This window comes from Maylandia zebra, linkage group LG17 (genome assembly GCF_041146795.1).
Source record: "Maylandia zebra isolate NMK-2024a linkage group LG17, Mzebra_GT3a, whole genome shotgun sequence".
In the NCBI taxonomy this organism is placed as follows: Eukaryota; Metazoa; Chordata; class Actinopteri; order Cichliformes; family Cichlidae; genus Maylandia; species Maylandia zebra.
The window spans coordinates 27718020-27740671 of record NC_135183.1 but is presented as its reverse complement, the minus strand read 5'-3'; the positions used below and the strand labels follow the sequence as shown (position 1 = coordinate 27740671).

Here is a 22652-nt window from a genome sequence, read left to right as displayed (position 1 = left end):
TGCTCTCTCACACACAACTGCCCCCCCACAACTGTTCTGTTGTTTATATTGGCCTTGCCTTTGCTATCTATTTTTGACTCGAGTTTCTTTGTCATACTTCGGCATACTCGTGCTGCGTGTGCGCGTGAGAGATGGAGAAGAAGTATACACGATGAATAATTCATGGTGTGGTTTCCTGGTCAGCGAGACAGACGGTGGGGACGGTGAACTGGCCCTCAGGTCCTTTTTCCCCATCACATGCTGTAGTTAAACAAACCATGATTGCAGAAGGCAGCCCCATATCCAGATTACTGCTGCTTCATAACCACAGACAGGATCTGTCCCCATCCATTCATAACTCTGGCACTAGCCTAGCAGCATGACCAGTTTGGACTATATCCATACAAGAAATATTTAATGCTTCTCCTATCATATGGTAGCTTGTTGCCAAAAGCGGTTGCACACGAGTGTGTTTTATTAGCAAAGAGTAGCGAACGACCCATATGGCGTTTTTAATGGTTTTCATTTAAGAGATGACAGTAAAATAAATCTGAAAGGAAGCACAAAGTGTTAATGTTGTATTTAAATTTGACATAGATATTTAAAACCAATCCGATCTCAGTGCGATTATTTTGTTTCGGTTCTGATAGCAGATAAGTTTCTTACTTGAAAAAACAAACAAACCAATAGCTCTAGCTGCATGACCTCTGCAAACCATGCAAGTTTGCAATTCCCAAAAAAAAAAAAAAGAGGAAAAGTTCAAGCTTGAATCCCACATTATGAGCATAATGCTATTATTCTTGGTTTTAGTTAACTTCTGACCATAAATTTTGTTGCCCACAAAAGCTTGTCTGCATTATATTGGACTAATTGGTGTCACAGGCAGAGTCCAGCTTTTACTTTTGCAGCAGTTTGGAATTTAAGTACCGCTCTGCCTCTTTGTTCCCTGAAAGTAGTGAATTACGGTGCATTCGCGCCATCGCAGACGGGGAGATAAATGGGCTTGAATGGAGATGGAGAGAGAGGTAGAAACCTTCTCTCTGCTTTATGGTCACAACTCGTTTACAAGGGCGACCTTGTGTTTAGTGTGTGTGTGCGAGTCAGTGTGATGAAATTGCAACTTCATCGTCCACCCTGATAAGTATAACGTGCAAACTGTGCTAAGACTGCAACACGGTGCACACAGGGACCCACTGAATCCTCTTAGCCTATCCCCTACATGAAGGGCACTGCAGTGCTCTTCCACGTCAGTGAGGGCAATGGTATAATGCACTCTCTTATTGTCTTTCTCTACACTCCACTTCTTTTTATTCCCACACTACATTTTGCTGCTTCTGGATTTTTAAACATAGAGTTGGGCAAAATGAAGGTATAGGACATGGAGTATCAGTGTGAGTGCTCACATTCATAGACACATTCCTTGAATTATTACTGAACCTAAGGACAGAAGACTGGATGTGTTTCATAAGGAATAGAAGCAGCAGGAAAAGGAAGGGGGGGGGGGGAGGCTTCGGTTGTCTTTGTCGTGTCTTTATTTGCCCTTTCTCTACTTGTACTGGTCCATCTCACTTAAAAGGAAAATAGCCAAACTACATATTGGATTTTGGTCTGGCTGTGAATACCCGAGGCAACCAGCCAGATAGCCAGCGGCTGTGTCAATAAACACGTCACTACTCGTCTTATTGTTTGGCTTCATTTATTCCGCCTTCCAGCTTGTTTGAATTTGTTATTATATCCCACCTGTCTATGCAGCGCTGTCAGGGATATTCAGAGATGGCAAATAAAGAAAATGATAATAAGAGCAGACTGACTGATTGAAATTCAAAAATAGGGCTTGCTGTTTAAAACTCAGAACAGAGCTGATGAAATATATGAATACCTTTTGATCTTTCTTGGATGCTGGTAATCAAAGCAATAGACAAAAGTGCGAAACTTAAACATGATCCTGAGATGATATTTGTAAGGTGAAGTGATAGGCGTGGCATCTCTGGGTCATTTTAAGAAGGTTAATAGGGTTTTGTTTTAATGCTGCTAGTTTCATTCGCTCACTTTGAACACACACAAACGCCCAAATCCTCATGCTGCATTGCCTTCTGAGCTGCTGGGTTGCTAGGCGCTTACCTAAACGCGAACATTGGTTGACACTGTAGCAAAAATGACACGCAGTTGGCATCGGAGGCAAAATTAATAGTGTCACATTTCTTATCAGCAAATATATTATGCTCACAGTTGGGAGAATTCTGAAGCCATTTCCTTCTGAAGCACTCCTGAAATAAATGTCTTATTGACATTTGCACCTGGAATAATACTATAATTTGTTTGGGTCGTCTTGCAGTTTTCTGTGCTGCAGTTTGCTCTTGATAGTGTACAGTTCTAAAAATGGTTTATACTCCGTGTCCTTCACCGTGTGTCAGATGAATCACAGATGAGCCTGCCTGAGGAAATGGCTTCGGGTGCCTATGGTTTATTGATGGTCAGATTGATCCTATTCTGTTGATTCATAACATATTAACAGGTTGAGAGACGGATGCGTATTTATCTTTGTTTCTCCGCCATACATACATCAAATATATAGACTAGTAGTGCATGTATCAACTCTTGCAGCGTTTTGCAATCCATGCCATGTGTAGGGGTTTTGACAAGGAATCATTTGCGTAGAAAATGCCCATAAATCACCAAGATCAATGCAGTTTTTGTGTGCGTGCGACTCTGGTCTCTGTGCTAATGGTTCCCTTGACAACACAGCAGTTGCTACACATCGACATCATCCTGGCTTTAGGTTTAACCACAAGGACGTACAGGCGCAGAAATCAGCAGCCATTATAAAAAGAGACATTCAGTCCTTGTGAGACTTCGAAACTGGAAGAGCTGAGCACTTACTGACATTCACACACACATACAATCCGCTTGTAACCTTCCACACGCCATTAGTATTTTTGTGTCAGCGGTTCATGCCAGTTGTATGTTGCTTGCTTCCTTTAAAAAGTTTCTAAACACCTGTCTCCTGCTTCATTGAGGTCATACGTATCTCGACCAACCGTTTCCTCTTTTCTTTTCCCTCTGGCCTTTTCCTCTGCCTTCACAAAGCTACCATTTATCTGTGCGTGTGTCTGTGTACCCTGGCATGAGAAGGAAGGTAGCTCCAAATGATCTGAATAAGTAAACGGCAAATAAAGGCCATAAAGAGGAGAGACTTGAAGAAGTAATCCTTCACCAGCTTACCCCAGCATAATGTCGGCACACCTGCACCTTTATCCCCATCTCAGCATCGCCTTGCATCTACCTCTCCTCTCATTCCATTTCTTTATATCCCTTACCAACAACAGAGAGGCTATCTCAGTGGCTGTGTCAGCGATCAGCATCTCTTCCCTCCCCCTCCCTTTCCCTCTTTTTCTATGTTTCCCAGAGGACAGTCGGGGGCATAAAGGGAAGAACAAGCCTTGCAAAATCTATTCAAAATCCGAACGGAGATTGGGCTCTCAGCTTTAAATTCAGCCAGATAAAGCTAATGGTAGAAGTGGGCGGCAGGCAGGAGGCTGTGTGTATAAGCATACTTCGATTGAGGCCAACTATAGAAATGTAGTTTCTTTAAACCCCTTTTCTGGCTGAATCTCTCTCTCTCTGAATGTGCAGGGGTGTATGCAGAGTAAGTTCCCAGAAAGGCTGGCGATAGCGCTGCAGTTTCTTAAAATGCTCCCTTTTCCAGCAGAATTTCCCTTAAAGAGAGAGTATTTGCTGATGCTTGTACTGCTTCCAAAGCCTATGGTAATTTATCTTTTTGTGACATTCATTAAGTCATTTTATTAATCTTAGTGGTGGCCGGATGTATACCAGATGTACAGTTAGACAGAGGTTGGGAGTCAGAAATTGAATTAGGAAGACATGGAGTGCTTATATTCCTCTTATTCCCTGATGAAGTCCCGCCTCTCCCAGGTTATCTTCTGTTCTACTGATTTTCAGTTCTCAGTGTGTTTTCCCAAAAGGTTTCTTTCATTGCACATTATCAACAGCTGGGTTCCCTGTTCATACTCCAGAAAAACAAACAAACGAAAAAAAAAAACTAGATTGAAATAGGTTTAGCATTCTCCTACTATGTAATGTTTTGTTAGCCTTTGGTAGTTCTGCATCTGAGACTAATGAAGGCTGTAGTTGTTAGGGAGCTGTGGTCTTGTTAGCGCAGTGGCCTCTGGTGTTTCTACACTGCTGACATTTAGCACCACTATTACAGTGGCCCCTCAAATAATGCCTGTTTGGAACGGGCAGATTGCATGCTTGCTTTGACATGACTACGGCTGTGATAACATGGACTATAGGGGTAGTTTATAGTTACAAACATAGCATACAGTTTGATCTCAATTAGACAAAATGTCAAATGCAGTGAGCGTTTAGCGTTTGCTAACAATCTGATGTGCGATCCTTTAGTGGTGTTGTCGTGCCCAAATTTCAATGCCGAGTTCCCCACAGGTTTTGAATTTACCTGCGGCGGTGGTGGTTGTGGTGATGGTGGTGGGCGGCAGCACAGAGTATGACTGATGTCCACAGAGTCATGCAGTTTACCGAGGGTGTAAGTAACCCCGCATGCAGGCGGTCATTAGTAGAGAAAAGCTAACAGTAAACAGCTTTTACCCAAAGTGTGACGATGGCACTACACATGCTAAGTAGCTCAGAGGAACAATTGAGAAAAGCAGGCACATCTACAGAGACTCCTTCATTTATTAGCCTGACACACCCACAGACAAACGCTTATTTCCACATACATGTTATACTGCCACTCCATATTGTTAATTTGTCACCTCATCACAACTTGTTAGCCACTTTTGGCTGAGAATTGACATCCAGGAACACATAGAACACACACAATCACACACACAGTTATTATCTCCTGGAACAATACTAATAGATGCATGTACTGCTGTGAGCAAACAGTTTGTGCCTCTGCTGCCAACAGAGTAGGATGGTGAATAGTTGCCAAATCTCCTCTACCCTGAGCCTCCTCTATTTCTCCTCTCCCCAACAAAAACCCTAACCTTTCTGTGCCTCCCATTTCTGTTTTAATCTTTACTTTAATCATTTTCCTCTTCTCACTCTGTATATTCTTCCCATGGGCTGAACCACATCCTCTTTTTTTCTTCTTCTCAAATCCCCTTTGCACATTACCACTCTGTGATTTTTCAGTTTTTTTCCCTTTCCTGGGCTCACCAGGCTCTGATGTTTACACTCTTCGAGCACAAACTTGGTTTGAAGTTGTTTTTGTTGCGATAACAACAAAACTATAATTGATGGACAAACACAAGCCTGTCTGCACATATACGCCTTTGATGTGTCCGGTCATGTTTAATTAGCTGGAGTTAGTGGCGAGGGGGAAAGAGAAATATAACTCCCTCGCTAATTATTGGCTCCCCCGTCGGGCAGGAACTCTCATATCAGCCGGGCTGTCGAGGTCACGTACAGCTTCGGGCCACATTGCCCTCGATTCACCTGCTCTCGAAAACATCTTTGATCTGAAGTGCTTTAGAAGTCCCTGAAAAAAGAATCACTGTTCAAGGTATCTGCAGTGCTGACAATCTGGTTGTTCAGTGATGACGCGACGAATCCTACTTCCGGGTCTAAATAGTCTGCGTTTAATATGGCTTTTGTGTTGTTAACATGTTTAATGTTATGTATTTTCTTCTATTTGATCTCAAAAAGCTCCTAAAACAGTCAGTGATCACTGTTGACCTCCCTTGGCTTTTATTACCGCTAATCATTTATTTAAGCTCAGTTTTTAAAACCTTAGGATGTAACTACAGCCCAGCCCATGCAGCAGTATATGAATGACTAACCTCGTATTGTGGATGGATTATCTCAGTTGTTCTCCTGGCTGAAGTTTGGTCCTTTTACAGCATCCTGCCATGCGATTACATTTGTTTCTGACCACCGAGAAAACTCACGTTAACTTTTATCGAGTGGAAAAAAAGTTAGCTTGTTTATATTATGCTAACATACCTGTGTCGCTAGCAGTCACGTAGCACATCATTATATACCAGCTAGCCCAACTTCAGTAACCCTACAAACGTCACTGCTGTTTAGTTTTCTGTCTTCATTTATGCTGGAAGTGATAACAGAGCTGTACTTTTTAATTTGTTTCCAAAACCCCGCAGTCAGGACATGCTATATTGTATTTAGATAGAAGCTAGCGAGCTAACTCCCTGCTAACTTCTAACTCCGTTAAATGTCATAAATTCCGTTTTCATGGATGCCTGGATGTTAAGCTCAATTGTTACACCTGGTAGAGCAGAACACTGATCATTTTATTAAAGATGTTATTTCTTAAACATCAAAATGTTAAAAATTACATTGATTTTTTTTCACCTTCCGCTGACGTTCACTTAGGCTGGTCCCACTGCAGAAGATCTTACAAACTTAAGTTTTTGTGTGTCTTCTGACTTCAATAAACTGCCACTGGGTCTTTTTGCCTGTTTTCTGAGATGACATATGCTTTGATCAGTTTTTATGTGGAGGTGGCATAGTTAGACTGCCACAGGTTCACTCCTACAATCACTCCTACACAAGCACTTTCACATAGACAAACATGCTGTCACGCATCTGTGTTTCAGTTGTTACAGGGAGCCAAATTCAGCCCTAAGATAAGAGAGCAAAAACACACTGGACATCACAGCTTTGCAGAACACGTCACTGCTCTTTTCCCTCTTTAGACCGAACGCTAAACAGATTTATTTGAAATCCGAATTAAAGGGGAGAGAGAGATGTTTGCAAAAATATGGCATTGTTTCCCTGCCACATCAGATCTGCCATTAGATATTTTTTTTCTTCAAAGTAAGGGCTGCATTTTAAGTAGGCATGCTTGGAGATGATGTTTATTTGGGCTGCATTAAATCTTTTGGATGGCATTAGTGCCTGAATCCACTTCCCCATGAAAACAGCTTGCGAGCTTATTCCCCCCCCCTTTCTTTTTTTGAGTATACAGGAGCTGCATTTACATTTTATTCCACTTAGATTAAGTTCTTAGCAAAGTCTGACAATTTTTCAAATACCCCCTACTAAATGTTAAAAACTCAAGTGAGGGGGGAGGGGTGGGTTGGACGCCACTTTGTACAGTGCAGTGGGGCTTAAGCTATAGACTGCAAACAGAGACTGGCTATTGATTAGTTTGATCTTTAAAGATCACTGCTGACCCAACCGCACACACACACTTAAACACATGCTGTATTTTGCTGCAGCGACTGAATAATTTTGGCTCCACGTGAAAGCTGTGTTTCAGCCCCGTTGTTGCACGACGCAGCTTGTCAGTGCTTTCCTCTTGACGTTGCTTTCCTTTGCCATTCTGTGCTCAGCGGTGCACATTTTCTCAGCAAGTCTTTCACATTAGCACACTGCTTGTCATCTTGAAGTCCAGATCAGAGTAAATGCATGAGCCTACAGTTACTACACAGTGAACTCTGAGCTCTTCTTTAAAGTACACAATAGGGGCACAATAGGGGCTTCTTATTTATTGCAATCACATTGTAAATTCTCCTTTCAGCTTCATTGCTCTGTGTTCTTATCCCGCCCCTCTGTCTGCCTCTTTTTCACACTCCTTTTCTTCTTCTTCCCCTACGTTCCTTCTTACATACGACGCTGCTGTCCTCTGACATGCCAAATTGGAGTGTCATAGATAATTTGGATTTTTTGCCCTCACCGTTGAGCTCAGTTCATTCTCTCTCCCTTGTCCGTTGTTGTTGTTTTGTTTTCTTCCCCCCTCCTCAGTTTCTTCTTTTTCTTGTTCAGTACAGGGCACCATTTTCTAACCCCGCTCCCACCCCTCCACGATCACCAAAATGTCTATGCTCAGATACACACATTGTCACCCTTGAAAAGATGAAGTCCCAGAATACTCTCCATAAACTCCATGCACTGCTAGTTGCATTGAGTATCAGTCTTCTGGTTTGCAAGAAAAGCTTCCTTTGTCCTCATTTCTTCCCATGCAGCATAAAAGCAGAGATTTTCTCAGTAACACTTTGTGTATGGGCTTCTTCTGGTCTTTCATGGACTCTTTTGCGTGGAAACGTACAAAGATGGAGGGCAAAAACACAAATGCAGTTCTGAAAAGTCACATTGGTGTTCTAGTTGTGTGGTCCACACATGACAGCATGAATCTAAATGAATGCCTAAATGGCTAAGAAAATTAGAAGAAGTGAAGGACGTCTCACTGCAGTCACTTCACAACACATCTATGCTACAGTATACATGTGGTGTTCTCTTTGGCTTGATAATAAAAGTGTCAAAGTAGTACAAACGTCATTTTCAGAAGATCAAGAATATTGATTATAAAGGAGGTCAGCGGTCAGAACATTTGCTTGGCAGCTTGTGCATATTTCAGCGCTAAACGGGGAGCCGGAGCTCGTTAATACATTTCAGGGTAAACATATCAAAGCAGTCCAGTAAAGATGACATAAAGGCATCTGAACCGCGTGGCTTTGGCTGCTCTTGTGCGTTTCTGTATAAACGTGTTTGTGTGGGTGAGTGAATGAGGTTTGATCCTGAGTGCAGTCTCCTTGGTGATACTGTGCCTGTGATGATGATTTCTCTCCAGGGCGTAAATCTCAACAAGCAGTGAAATTAATGGTCAGTGGCTTCATTCTTTTTTTTTTTCTACCCCCCTCTCTTTGGTGTCTATGTGTGCACGCGTGTGTGTATTTATGTCTTTATTTGTGTTTAGTGTGCGCACAAACACCTCAGCATACCCCACCTCACATATGTCTCAGTCCCCTGTTTGTTGCTCTCAGTGGACATGATTTAGTACACACACAAAAACACACACACACACACCTAAGACTCAACTGTTGGATGGGATCATAAAAGTAAGGCTTCATCGTCTCTTGCTGTTAAGAAAACAGGGATGTTTTTCACCCACCAAAAGGGCAATAAACTCTGTCTCACAGGGAGTAACACACTTGAGCGGTTAGCTCGTGGGGGGAGGAGGAAAAAAAAAAAAGCAGCCCACCTGTCATTCACTCTCGGTTACGGCAGCAAAATCTGTGGGAATTCGACCACGGTGTATGTCAGTCTATTGGCATACACCTATTCAACATTACAGCCTCAACTGCACTAGGCACATTGCCAGCAGGATACTGCGATGAAATTTCTTCTTCTGCCTCTGTTGACCTCAGTAACAACAAATCATATCACCAGCTGGTCACTGAATATGGCTATTTGCATCCATTTTCACACAGCTGAAGCAGATGCACCGGCACGCATCCACTTGCCTTTCCTCTAATCCACATGCACAACTGTCACCATTACCTTCCTTAAACGTTCCTTGATTTTTCAAAATGAATATCTGCAAAGCTCGTAAAATGTATTCTCAGTGTAGCATGCATTCTTCGTGTAGTAATGTTATTAGTAAGGATAATGCAGTAAAGCCAAATGATTAACACAGAGTAAGTTAATAATCCAACTCCCTTAAACCATCAAAATTTTGTCATAATAAGCACGTCCCTGCTTTATTCTTCTGTCTTTGTGCTGTGGTTTGCCGTTTCCACCTTTGACTCTGCTCTCTGTTACAGTCTCTCTATTTGACATTAGGACCCAACAACTCTTTGGCCCTGACTCATGTTGACTCACAAGGCAGCACGCTCACAGGCCTGCTTAGAATATCCTCTCCTCTGCTCCACTAGCACAGTGGCTAGTGTTCACACAGAAATCCTAGAGTATGCACCGTGCAGCACACATCCTTCGCTTCAACCGGGGATTCAAGGCAGTTTGCATACTCGGTTATTAACAGGAGTATATTTTTTAGTACTAACTAATCCATAAAAGAAAAATGCATGGTTAAATGTTGCGCTTATGGATATGCAAATTATGGAGTTATCACAAAAAACAACACTTGAACGTTAAGAAGCAACACCTTTGGATTTTTTGTTGTTGTTGTTTTTTGGGAGACATTTTGCAGATATGTTTTTGAGGAGTTGGCTTTTGCATGGCTGATGCTGTTGATTACAATGGCTGTAGGTGTAGGTTAAAATTAAAGAAATACTTTTACTCGTCCCAGCTTCTATACTGCACGGTAATTAACATGAGGAAAAAAACCTAATTAAAAGATTGCATCAAAATAATTGGGTTTTTGAAATGTCCTGCAATCCCCTTTTAGTTTAAAATGAACTCCTTTAGTCTTTTTTTTTTTAATTGAATAGAGGAGCGAGTATGTTTACTTTCCAGCAGGTTTAAGTACTTTGACCTTTGACACTGAAAGCATACACACCTCGTCCCTGCTATTCCATTTCATTCCTTTCTGCTTTTATATTCCTGAGTATCTCTTACTCAAGCACAGTGGTCCATTTCTTGTATCAGCACTTCTCATCTGCTGCACTCTGCTACGTAACCCACCCCCCCTCCTCACACACACATACTCTCCTTGTGGTGCAGATCAGGCCATTCACCAATCATGCGAGAGCCATGACGGCCAAGTTATATATCCCCTATTCCATCTGTAGCTGGCACTCTTGCATCACATTTGCTCTGTTTCCTCTTCCCCAAGTGCCTTTGCTTTTGCTTTCTTTCACTCTTCCTGAATTCCTTTCCCCTCTTTTGGTAGCTCCATTTCCATCTTTTCCTCATTTTCAGGTTAGTTTTTTTTTCAATTGCTTTTCCTCCATTTTTTTTCCTTTCTCCCACCATGCTTATCTTTCTTTGTGTCTTTTAATTAACCTCTTCTCATCACTTCCATGTTGTCTTCTGTATTTCTTTTAGTCTCCCACCACATCGAGTTCTGCCACATTTTTCTGCGTACTTATTTTCTGTGATTGCTTTCTGCTCTTTGCTTATTATACTTGTCTGTTTATCAATTTTTACCAAATTTCCACCTTCCCAATAACTTATTTTAAGTAATCTGTCACGAAATCTCACTTAAAATGTCTTTGATATATCTTAGTTTCTATATCATTACCTCTTCTTTGTCCTCTAAGTCATCTCCCTCCCTGCCCTACAGGCTCGGTGAGCTGTGGTTAAATAGGTTCATCTTACCCTGCTTCCTCTTTCAAATGGCTTCATGATTGCTAATGAAGCTCATAAACAGGAAAAGGAAAAACATGATGTGGAGGAGGAAGGGATGTGGAGAAGTGTTTTCCATGGAGACGGGCTCTTCACCGACTGGCAAGCTGATTGGCTGATTGATGACCCTGTAGCCATTTTGACCGATTAGCATGATGGAGCCTTTTATAGCACAGTGCAGCCTAATATGTGATCACATTGCACAGCATACTTTCTCTTTCTACTTCTGGGTTGAACAGTGTGATGAAGCATAAGCCCCATCCTGCTATACCTCACTGGGGCAAAGGAGGTGTAATATAGCACTGCCAAGCATATGATAGACTGTCATAACAGAGCTAAATGCGTAATATGGTGCTTACATCTGTCCAGTTAGTTACAATCCATCTAATCCCACAACATTATCTATTTAAAAAGAGCGTGCTGATCCTGCTTTCTTACACTTGTTTGAACATTCCTCTCACACGTGTCCCATTAGAGACAATCGGGAGCTCATTGTCTGGATTTGCATAGTTATCAAAACAATTACAAGTAAACAAAAGATGTGGGAGACAACGGCATGCAAACTGAGATATGAGAATTAGCTAGAAATGGTCAGTACAAGATGAAGTGGTCACATTAACTCTTCAATTTAAATAATTCAACTTGCTATCTTTTCTTTCTGTTGCATTTCTATACGTATCCCAGCACACTACAAAATGAATATATGGCAGAAAAAGCAGGGTAGGATAGCAAGAACTGTTGCTGATTTGATCTCATTTTTGTCCAGGTGGCCTGTCTGGACAGCCCTGGATGCACTGCAGTAGGTTAGTTTTTCTCAAGTTAGTCATATCGGAACATAAAATCTATTCTTTTGCATTGTGTATCAGGAGATTCTTTCCTTTTGGGCTGCCTCTAAATATTTCCAGCTCTCATCGTTTTTGTCTTGTTTTATTTTTTTTCTCCAGATGTCTCTTTTCATTGGGATGGTTATATCATACCCCTGTAATGTACAATGTTAGACCTCTAAATTATACATGCTCCTATTCTACAACAATTTGATGTTTCCAAGCACAAGACATCTGCTAAAACATTTGTAAAAAGGTGTGCTTTGCTGTGTCCTTCAGCAGTCTTTTTTGACCTCCATTTCTTACACCAGCACACTTCATCTCCATCTTGTCCGTTTCAAATTTTTAGGAACTGGACTTTTTACCCCTTCAAATAAACATCAGTCTGCTCTTCTGTTAGCCTCTATTGCATATTGAGCTGATATGCTCTCAGCTTTTGTCACACTCCTTTTTTTTGTTTAATATTTAACCTCTGTCGCTATACTTCCTGTGACACAAAGTTTGAAATGTCACATTGTCGAAGAGAGAAGTTCAGATATTTTAGGTGCTCACCTCACAAGTACTACTTTTAACCAGCTTTTTATTTGCCACGCTTACTTATTATGTAAACAGGTGTTGTGAACTTCACTACCAGCCATAAGCTTCGCTCCCAGTACACATCTGTGACTGTGGATCTTTTCACGTCTTCGTTCTAATAATGTTTTGATTAGCTAAGGAGTATCTATGCTGGTTGTGATGATTATGATCAACACAACTCCCACGGAGATCTTTTGTAGTATTCTCTTGGTCATCTCTCACCCACATGTTGCCCACTCCAAGCATGGTATGTTGCTGTTTACTGAAATGTTCTCCCAGTGTACTGCACACCACCTTCTCTTTTACATTTTAACAAACAGAGCTCGAGACACAGTATTGTCATTAAATAAGAGGAAAAAGAAACATTCACAGAAAATGTTGGCGGGTCTTTAATGCCCCTCGGCCGAATTCCAGAAAGACAAAATACGTGGTTTACCTGTCTCACAATACTACAGGCGGTGTTTCCTATCCACGGTGTATCATTTTTTGTTCGAACTGTGTGGCTTTATTATGATTGAGAGGGGTGATATTGTTGAAGATGAAAAATGCACAGTTAACAGTGAGACCCAAATGCATTTGTCACCATAAAAAGACCCCATACTGATTGATGAAGCCCCAACAGCTGGAAATGTAATGAAAAGAGATATGAAGATCTATATTTTTTGGCAAAGTGCACCTTTTTCACTCATTACGTTTGTGATTAATAAGACTACCTTGCAATAGAGAAAATGAGGTAGGTAACACAGATTGGATTCTTGAAGCATTATATCATGAGCATTTCAATTAAAGTATTTGTAATGGCACTGCTGTATGTCTCTTTGACTAGACCATCAGTTCTTTTTAACCTGTTAACATGTTTGTTGAACTTAAACTTTCATCAAATGCGTGCTTTGATCAGCCACAGGCTGATAAAAGCATCATGACAGTCACTCATGTAAAAGTAAGCGAAAAATAAAAAAAAGCAGATTGTTGCTGTAAATAATATAATGGGACGTTTGGAGGGATATTTTAAAAAAACCCATCCACTTGTGCACCATGATTCATTCTGCCTGACTCATTCAGCACACTTAGAGTTAAAGTATAGCTGCAGCATCTTACTGCAGTGTCTAAAGCATTTGGCTGATTGTTACAGTATACGCCAGGAAAAGAAGAGAAAGGGGGGGGAAAAACATCTCTTTCTAATACTTTTTTTTTTCTTCCAAAAATCCTTTTTATTGCATTTATAACATTTGGCACAGTACAAATTCTTGGTGCTTTTACAAGATAAACCTGTAAAGATCAACACTGACCTTTTTTTTTTTTTCCCCGGATTTTGTTAAAGAAAGTCTTCTCTGTATAAATATTCTTTTTTCTTATCACTGCATTCTCTGTAGCATGGTGTAAAAATCACACAGAATGCCCTCTGTTAAAACAAGACTACCCTCATTTTTCAAAGTCAAGACAGCATCTTAAACAACTCATTATTTTAAATAGAAGTTACAAGTTAGAAAATAGTTTCAATTTCTTTTTAATATACGTTTCTCTATCACCAACCCATGGTAATTTTAGTTCGTCCATATATATATATTTATTTATAAGCATGTACAACAAGAAATCATCAGTCTTTTAAGTTTTGCACTCTGTACAAAAGTATGTCCTGTCCTTTTTTCGTTGTGCATTCTATTGCATGATTTTAAATGAGGAAAGGACAAGGGGCGTGTGAAAGAGGGGTGAGTAGGAGCTAGGAAACTGGGAAAAGGGGTGAGATCCTTTTGGAGGGGCCTTTTTAAATCTGAGTCTCCTGTACCTTCTCCTTGTTGTGAGTTTTTACGACATAGGGCTCAGCCATTGCTGTGATGGCACTGGGCAAGGTTCGCGGCAAAGAGTTCCCAACATTGTTGTCTGTCCATTTAGCCCCATGGCCAGTCGGTTTATAGGTATTATATTTGGGCTTTAGAGTGCTGTAGTCCACCATATGAGAGCTGTAGTCCAGTTTATGTGGACTGTAATCCAGTTTAGGTCTCTGAGTTTGTGGACTGAAGTCAGACTTGAAGGCGCTGTAATCCACTTTGTGGGGGCTGAAGTCAGTCTTGAAGGCGCTGTAATCTGTTGCAGTTTTATGTGGGGTGTAGTGGTCCTTAGCTTTGTAGGTACTGTCTGTTTTAGATCTCTGGGCACTGTACTCTGTTTTGGATTTAGGCTGAGTGCTGTAGTCGGGTTTAAATGGGCTGTAATCAGGTTTAGGTCTTGGGTGTGTACCAAAATCAGGTTTGAATGGACTATATTCAGTTTTAGGTCTATGTTGTGTGTTGTAGTCTGATTTTAATGGGCTGTAGTCATGTTTAGGTTTCGGCTGAGTGCTATAGTCCCGTTTGAATGGACTGAAGTCACTCTTCTGCCTGGGATGAGTGCTATAATCTAGTTTGAATGGGCTGTAGTCTGATTTAGTTTTTGGATGAGTACCAAAGTCTGGCTTGAAAGGGCTGTATTCTGCTTTAGGTTTGTGGGTGCTATATTCTGGTCTAAATGGGCTGCAGTCAGGCTTTGGTCTGTGAAGGCTAAAATCCGGCGTAGATTTGTGTGTGTTGTAATCTGTGATGGTTTTGTGGCTGCTAAAGTCCATATTTGGCTTATATGTGGTATACTCAGCCTTTGGCTTGTGAAGTGTGAAATCAGGCTGGGGTTTGTATTCAGCCTTGGGTTTGTGAAAGCTGTAGTCAGTCTTGTGGCTGATAAAGTCCAACTTGTGTATGCTGTTATGGTCTCGGATTTCAGGCAATGTGAGAGCTGACTCTTGGGCTGCAGATGCTGGTGGTGGAAGGTCCTCCTCATCCACCTGAATAATCTCAACAGTGCGGGCAGCTGCCACAGTGCTCCTCTGCTGGTGGCGCTTTCTCAATTTGTAGAAGGCAATGAGCATGACAGCAGCCAATAGTGTCACTGCCACAAAGCAGCCTATTATAATCTTAGTAGTCTTCATCACTTCATCAAGGCTAGGCCCAGACTTGCCTGGTTTGTTAGTCGATTGAATTCCTGGCAACACAGATGGTTTAGCTGCCCCTGGTGGACTGTCGGTGTTTTGTAACAGTACAGTTGGGGTGGAGATGAAGACTGGTTGAAAGACAGAAGGAGAGGCAGTTGTAGTTGTTGTCCCTAGGCCTACTCCTCCCCCAGCAACACCAGCGCCTGCAGCAGCTGCAGTGGTTGTTGTAGTTTTAGGTTTGGGCATCTCAGTGGTTGGCCCCAAGACCTCCACGGTCACTGTGGTAAAGTAACTTAAGTTGGATGTATTAAGCTCAGCTGCACTCACATTGAGGTAGGCTGAGGCATTAGAGTTCCCAGCTGCATTGGAGACCATGCAGGTATAGGTGCCTGTGTCTACTGCAAGGACATTTGAGAAATTAAGGGTACCATCATTGAGGACTGATATTCTCGGGTGACTAGAGGCATGTGTCAGTATAGTGCCGTTGGGTAGGAGCCAGCGCACTGAAGACATTGGAGCTGTGCGGCATCGAAGCTCAGCCACTCGCCCTGCTGAGATGTTCAAGTCCCTTGGTGCATCAGCAATGAATGGTGCAGAACACTGGACTGCAGCACCCTCACCTCGGTCCACGTCCACCAGCTGTCGACCTCTCATGCTCGCAGGGGAGTGACAACGTCCACAGCAAGTTGAATTAGTAGGGATGTACTCCCTTAGCCAGCGTGCTAACCATACAGCCTCACAACCACAGTTCCAAGGGTTATGGTGGAGGTGGAGCTCCACCAGGTACCTGAGCGGGGAGAACAAATCATGTGGCACAGCGCTCAGATTGTTATGGGCAAGATTAAGCTCCACCAGTGAAGATAGGTCATCGAAAGCATTGCGCTCTATTACTGTGATTTGAGAGTTCATCACCCATAGCTTTTTCAATGAGCGCAGACCTTTGAAAGAGCCTGGTTTTATCATTGGAAAGAGATTTTCAGAAATCTCTAGCTCCTCGAGGCCTTTGAGGGGACTTAGGTTTGGCATATCACCCCTTATGTTGCACATTCCCAGGTTGAGGTACTTGAGATTTTGTAGGCCCTCAAAAGCTCCTTCTGAGATGTACTCCAGTTTCCTTAACTCTCCCAGGTCCAGTCGCATGAGTGAGGGTACCCGGTTGAAGGCATAGGAAGGAATACTTTCAATGGGGTTGTTCCTCAACCATAGTTCTCTTAGTTTGGATAGGTATTCAAAGGCCCCACTGGGCACCACCGTCAACCGGTTGTCAAACAGCTCCAGTGTGTTGAGGCTGGTGAGTCCATTAAACGCGCCCACCTCAATCTGCCGAATGGCATTTCGCCCAAGCTGGAGCACCTCAAGGTGGTGCAGATGGCGGAAGGAGTCAGCCTGCACCGCCTCAATGGCGTTTTCCATTAGATTGAGGTGTCGCGTGTTGGCAGGAATCCCAGGGGGGACACGGGTGAGGCCACGACGGGTGCAAACCACTTTCCCCTGCTGATTACTACAAGAACACTGCGGTGGACAGCCCTGGGGTCCTTGAGACACCGCCGCCCCCGCCAAGGCCAGGGAGGCGCTGCTCCACGCTTGCACCATCAGGAAGACTACACAGAGCAGGGCGGCTTTCCTGGCACGATGCACAGCTACCCGCCCCAGGAGACTCATGATGTGGCACGTTCATAATTCAGCATCATCTGGGGGGGAGGATGGGGATGTTTGGGGCTGGTGTTTTGGGGGTGTGGGTGCAAGGAAATTAGCTGTTTGGCTAGCAGTACTGTTTATGGGGCCAAAGTAATAAGGTTAAGGGAACTGATGTGGGCAAGGGGAGAGCAAGGGTTTAGGTGGTTGCTAAGGGGCAAGAGGACTTGACCTGTCCTCAGTTAAGGGGTGATTTTATTTCCATGAACTGTGCTCAGGGGCAGAAAGAAATGGGGTGGTGGAGAGGACTGGCTTTTCTGAAATATGTGTATGAGAAGAACATGATGGCAAATTAAGCAACCAAAAACCGTATTACAAGACAGAGGGGAGGGGAGGGTGTTACAAATTGATGCAGAGAGGGTTTGAAACACTAGACACCTACCTCAAGTTATTATTACAGGTCCTTGAACTGAGATATATAGCTTCCCTCCTTTTTGCAATCAGAAAGAGCTGATGTATTCGCATCAGATGTATTTATATCCAAGAGCAGCAAAGAAAACCTTTTATGTTTGCCCTGTCAAAACGGGCATCAGTGCCAAAGAGCTTAAACAAGATGAGCCCTTTTGTAAATCCATACATCCAAAGAGAAAGGTTCGAAGGCCCTTTTGTGAATGTTTTTCTTCCTTTACGTGCCGATTACCAAGAAAAAAAAAAAAGGAGGGGGGAAACGACTGTAGCTAGGAATCCAGTCAGGCTCCCAAAGCAGCAGTGCTCCCTTGCTCGCTCTTCGCTGTCGGCTCCTCTTCTCTTGCTTGTCCTTGGAATCCGACAGTTGATCCCCCCGTTAAACACCTTAGCCAGGTCTCCATAGTCCAGGCAACCACAGAGATGCACACGCACTATTGTTTTTTGTTTTGTGCAACAAAACCCAAGGCAGGAAACAACAAAAGGAGGGAGGGAGGTAGAAGAAATTACAATTACAGAAGGATAAAAAAAAACAAAAAAAAATCCAGTCCTTTCCAGTGTTCTATGTTTTTTGTTTGTAGTGGAAAGGAGGGGTTAAAAAAACAGGAAAAAAAACAGTCCTCCTTATCTGTATTCCTCTTTTCACTTTTTAGTAGTCAATCAGTTGGTCGGTTGGTCAGTCTGACAGCCCTTCTCCCTCTCTTGCACTCTTTTCTTTGCTCCCCTTTTCAACGCAGTGTCATGTCCACTTGATTCTTCTTTATTTTATTTTTTCTCTCCTTTCCTCCTGGGGAGCTCTTGGCAGCAGTTGAAAAGGCTAGGCGACACACACAGCCTTCATTATCTTCTTTCTCCTCTTAACTAGCCACATGCTCCAGCCTCAGCAGCCGCGGTGGCGACAGCAGCAATTGCGAACGCACACACACCATCCCCACGAAGCATACAGCAGCAGTAGCGAGCACACACACAGCAGCAGCTGCAGCCTGCCTCCCGTGCACTTCCCAATAATCCGTCAGTTTCTTCAGAGGGGGAGTGGGGTGGGGGATGGAAGGGGGTGCTGGGAGGAGTGGGGGTATTGTAGCTGGGTTGATCGAGGTGGGTTAGAGGGAGGAGGGATGGCGCGCAGTTTCTCCTTCCTCTCTCTGGGTTGTTTCTTTTTTCTTCTTGTTTCCAGTTCTTTTCTTTCTTTTTTTTTCTCCCCCTCCTTTTCTTGTGGTGATCAGCACCCCCTCGCAAATGCAGCGTCCAACTGGGAGAGGAGCAAGGCAGAGAAGGCAAGCGCTGGGCAAGCGCGGCTTACAGGCGTGACGTTAACAGCAGCGTCGATGTGGAAAGGATCCGTTGTAGCAGCGAAAGAGAGAGCGTGCACCGTCTCTCTATCTCCCACTCTCTCTCTCTTTCTCTCACACACACCCTCTCTTGCTCTCCCTCACACCCTCTTTCTCTCCCTGCCTCCCTCACACTCTCTGCAGTGTCCTGAGGTATTTGGGTGAGCTCAAAGCACTCAGACCTTTTTAGAGATCTACCTCTTCAAAAACCAGTTTGCTCCTGCTGTCCTTCGCTCTCCTTTTTTTTTTTTTTTTTTTTTTTTTTTTTTTTTAATGCTCATAGTCTCTTGTTCTGTGGCTTTCTGTGGCTTTTGTGGCTTAGGGGAATGGACAGGCTGTCCAAGCACAAGTCAGAGATGGACAGTGGCATCCCCACAGCAACCATATTTTAACCCCCTCGTACCCAGCAGTACTCCAAACATTCCAACGACTCTGGCAAAGCTTTCCAGTTTTGCTTTGGTGGTAAGGAAAGGCTGATGGGTCACCGCTTCTCTCACTTTCTAGTTTCCTCTCTTTTATCATGCTCTCTCTCTCTCTATCTTTTCTCAGCCCCCTCACTCTTTATCTTTGTTTTCCTTTCACTTGAGCTCTCTTTGCTCTCACTCTTTTTGCCTCGTCCTTTCGTGAAAAATAGAGGAACATGAATGGACTGCTGACGCATCCTGCTTGGAGCGGTGCTTGGGTTTGATGCAGTGTGTTATGTGCATTAACTCCCTCCACCCACTCCACCCTCACCCTCCTCACTATCTTTCCCACTTTGCTCACTCCTGATCTGTCATTGTGTCACTCTTCTGGCTGGCTATTTTTTTTTTTACATGAAGCCTCTTAGAAGTTCAAGTTTACACAACTTTTTTGGTCACCAAATTCCATCTTTAGTTTTGTTTCACAGGTTGGAATGAAGTATAATCCCCATTTCTTGCTTCAGCTCCAGGAAATTAAAAGTTTACTTTGTTAAATCCATAATCAGATACTTTTACTCAACTCGGGACTGCAGTAGGACTTCAGAAGTGACTCTAAAATCAAAGAATTTCTTTAAAAGAATACTGGAAAATAAATACTGGAAAGTGAAGTACATTGTATATAATGGAGACTCTCCATCCTCTTCCACGTCATACGCCTCTGAAGGTAGTTAGAGCACTTTAAACAGGCAGGCCTTAACCCTCAATTTGAGCACAAACTGTCGCCCCGGAAAGCACACAGCCATAAAGGTCATGTTAAAAGAGGCACAATAGAGAAAACAAGACAAGCTTTACCTTCCTGATGAAAGTGGGAGAGGTAGAACAAATGAAGCAGACTGTCCTGTAACCCTCTACCTCAAATGATTTGCACCAGCCTCATGCCCATTAAACAAGGTAGCAGTGTGGGTAATTTATGCTTGGTAAAGCTAGCTGTGACACTGCTGCTAGGTGTGTGCATTCGTGTCCAAGGTAGAGAGTAAGCGTGTGAAAAAAGAGAGACAAAAAGAGGGAGGAGAGAAGGCACACGAGCTAGAAAAGGTCACACTGCCTGTAGCGCAGTACGTTATTCCCACTGGCACAGGAGTATAGAGCCAACTCCTATATTATACACACACAGACTTTCTCCTTGACTTCACTGCAGTTGAATATGAACAGGCTTCAATGAAGCACATGTAACAGCGAGGTGGCAGCCACAGGAGTATAGGGGAGATTTTCCAGTATTATGAAAGAAAAGCTATTTCGTCTCCTTTCCTCTGGGATTGCATAGCATCGCAGGCTTGCAGAGCATGATATCGCAGGTGTACTGCAGCTTCTTTAGTGCATTCTCCAAGCAACTGATAATGTGAGATAATGCACTTGCATTTAAACAAGCATGCTGGAGCAGTAAGCTGGACATGGAAGCTCGCAGATGTGATTTTTAGGTACAGAAGTTAAATTTACTACTGTGTACATAACGGCACTCCTTTGTTTGTGTCGGGTGCTGCCTCTGCACTGTTCTTAAGTGTGGTGTACCACTGTTTCATGAGCAAGTGACCCAGAATGGGTTCAGGTTGCGTTTAACCCACCCAGGACAGTACTTCTTGGACTAATGTCTAACCAAAATCATCCACTGACCCGTAGAGTGACCACCACTGCAAGGGCAGCTCTCGCCTCTTGGCCCTTATCTTGTCCATTTCTCTCTTAGCTGTCTTTTAAAAAAAGTTCCTGCTCAATTTTTGTCTTTCCGTGGATATGCCGCTTTCTCAGTACTGATGGAGCCTGGGTCATGCCCTGCCAAATGCTGTAATGCTCCACTGACCAAAAGCGGGCAGCCTTTTGCGTTATAGTTTGATTCTGCCCCAGAATGGCCAAAACAGCCTGATAGCCGGCCAAGCTCTGCAATCACTGCAAGGTTTTCCCCAAGTCCCCCCCCCCCCCCCCGAAAAAACAATCTATATGTGTATTTTTCTCAAGCTGAATCGAGTTTAGTAGTATACTTGAATCTAAATCAGTTGTTTGGTGGTGCAAGCCAATGTTGAAATTGCAAAACTCTCTTTTTGCGGTTCAGATTATGCCAGGATATCCATGGTGGATAGTAGCTAACATCCAGGTCATATAGTGGTCTCATATGTTCACAGTTTAACATGCACTGACTTGACAAGATGGGTGTTGTCAGGCCTCACCTTCTGGACTTGCCGAACGATTACATTTTGATGAGCTGTCAGATACGTGGGACCTTCACGCTGTCATGCCAGGCCCAATCGCCTAGTGTGCGACCCCTGCCCTAACTGCTTCACACAAAGCTCTATGGAGCCAAGCGCTGCACCAGGCCAGGAGGGCACTGGTTGTAGTTTAGGGTGCTGCACGACCTACTTTGGTGCAGTTTGTCCGCCAGCATATTCAAGGGGTATATGTAATCAGTACAGAACCCATCCCCTGGGGTTAGTGCTAGCAAATCTGGGCTACGGCCAGTCACATGTAGGTCGGCAGCCTGTCTGTTAGCGTGCGTGCGTGCGTGCGTGCGTGCGTGTGTGTGTGTGTGTGTCAACCCTGTTTGGATGAATGACCTGCAGTATGGTGTAGCAACAATCACAATGGGATTAAAGGTTGATTGATAGATCTAATGACAATAGCATTGCCTGTGTCATTGCTGGGATCAACAATTCACAGCCCTTTGTAATCCACATATGTTTTTCTGTCAGCACGTGTAAGTCAGAAAACATTTCTCAAGGAGACAAGGGGCACACTGTTTTTACAATTTGCTTTGTGCTTGAGAGCTATTATAAATTTTATTCATTTATTTCTCTGTGTTTATGAATGGGCATGTCCTCTGAGTATTGAGTAATGTCCCAGTGATCTATATCATAGTAGTGACCACCCTAACATAGTATTAGTTTTAAGTCAGTTTATTCTAGGCCATCATCCTGTACCTTAGTATGTGCTCATAAGGACACCCTAAACTCTGTGATGCTGACCTTGAGATAAAGGCCCTATTATTGGGCAGTTTGTTTTCCATTTTCATTTTAATTTCTAGGAATTAATTCTGCTAGAGATTACGTGCAATACACTTGCACTCTCTCTCTCTCACACGCACACACACACATGCAGTGCTATCAGTGTCCCAGTGAAGGCTTAAACTGCTTGGTGGGGATTTTTTTTTTCTTTTCAGTTTATTGGTTTTCTCATCACAAAGAGACACACACAAATCATATGCCAGCGTATCAAGAGATTATAATAGGCAGTAGGGTTTATTAGTGGCTTCCTCTTCCATCTGTTCAGGTCGTTGTTTCATCGCAGTACCTGATCTGTCTTGCTAATTTGCTTTCACTGACCTTGTGTGGCCTCCAGTCAATACAGCATAGGAATATTGATCACCTTGTGCTGTATCCCACATATTAACACTGTTGCATTTTCATGG

At 43.1% G+C, this 22652-nt stretch overlaps 2 protein-coding genes across 2 annotated transcripts in view; one reads left to right on the top strand and one right to left on the bottom strand.

The window, feature by feature from the left end:
- snd1 (staphylococcal nuclease and tudor domain containing 1) overlaps nt 1-22652 on the top strand; it is a 177454-nt gene that overhangs the window by 67292 nt on the left and 87510 nt on the right. The window lies entirely within an intron of this gene.
- Nucleotides 13593-18946, bottom strand: lrrc4.1 (leucine rich repeat containing 4.1). The gene has a single exon (XM_004548295.5). The coding sequence runs from the start codon at nt 17029-17031 to the stop codon at nt 14173-14175; it is 2859 nt and encodes a 952-aa protein (XP_004548352.1). The 5' UTR covers nt 17032-18946; the 3' UTR covers nt 13593-14172.

Excerpts from the sequence above, each read along its gene's own strand:
- lrrc4.1 (XM_004548295.5), bottom strand. The coding sequence starts at position 17,031 with ATGAGTCTCCTGGGGCGGGTAGCTGTGCATCGTGCCAGGAAAGCCGCC.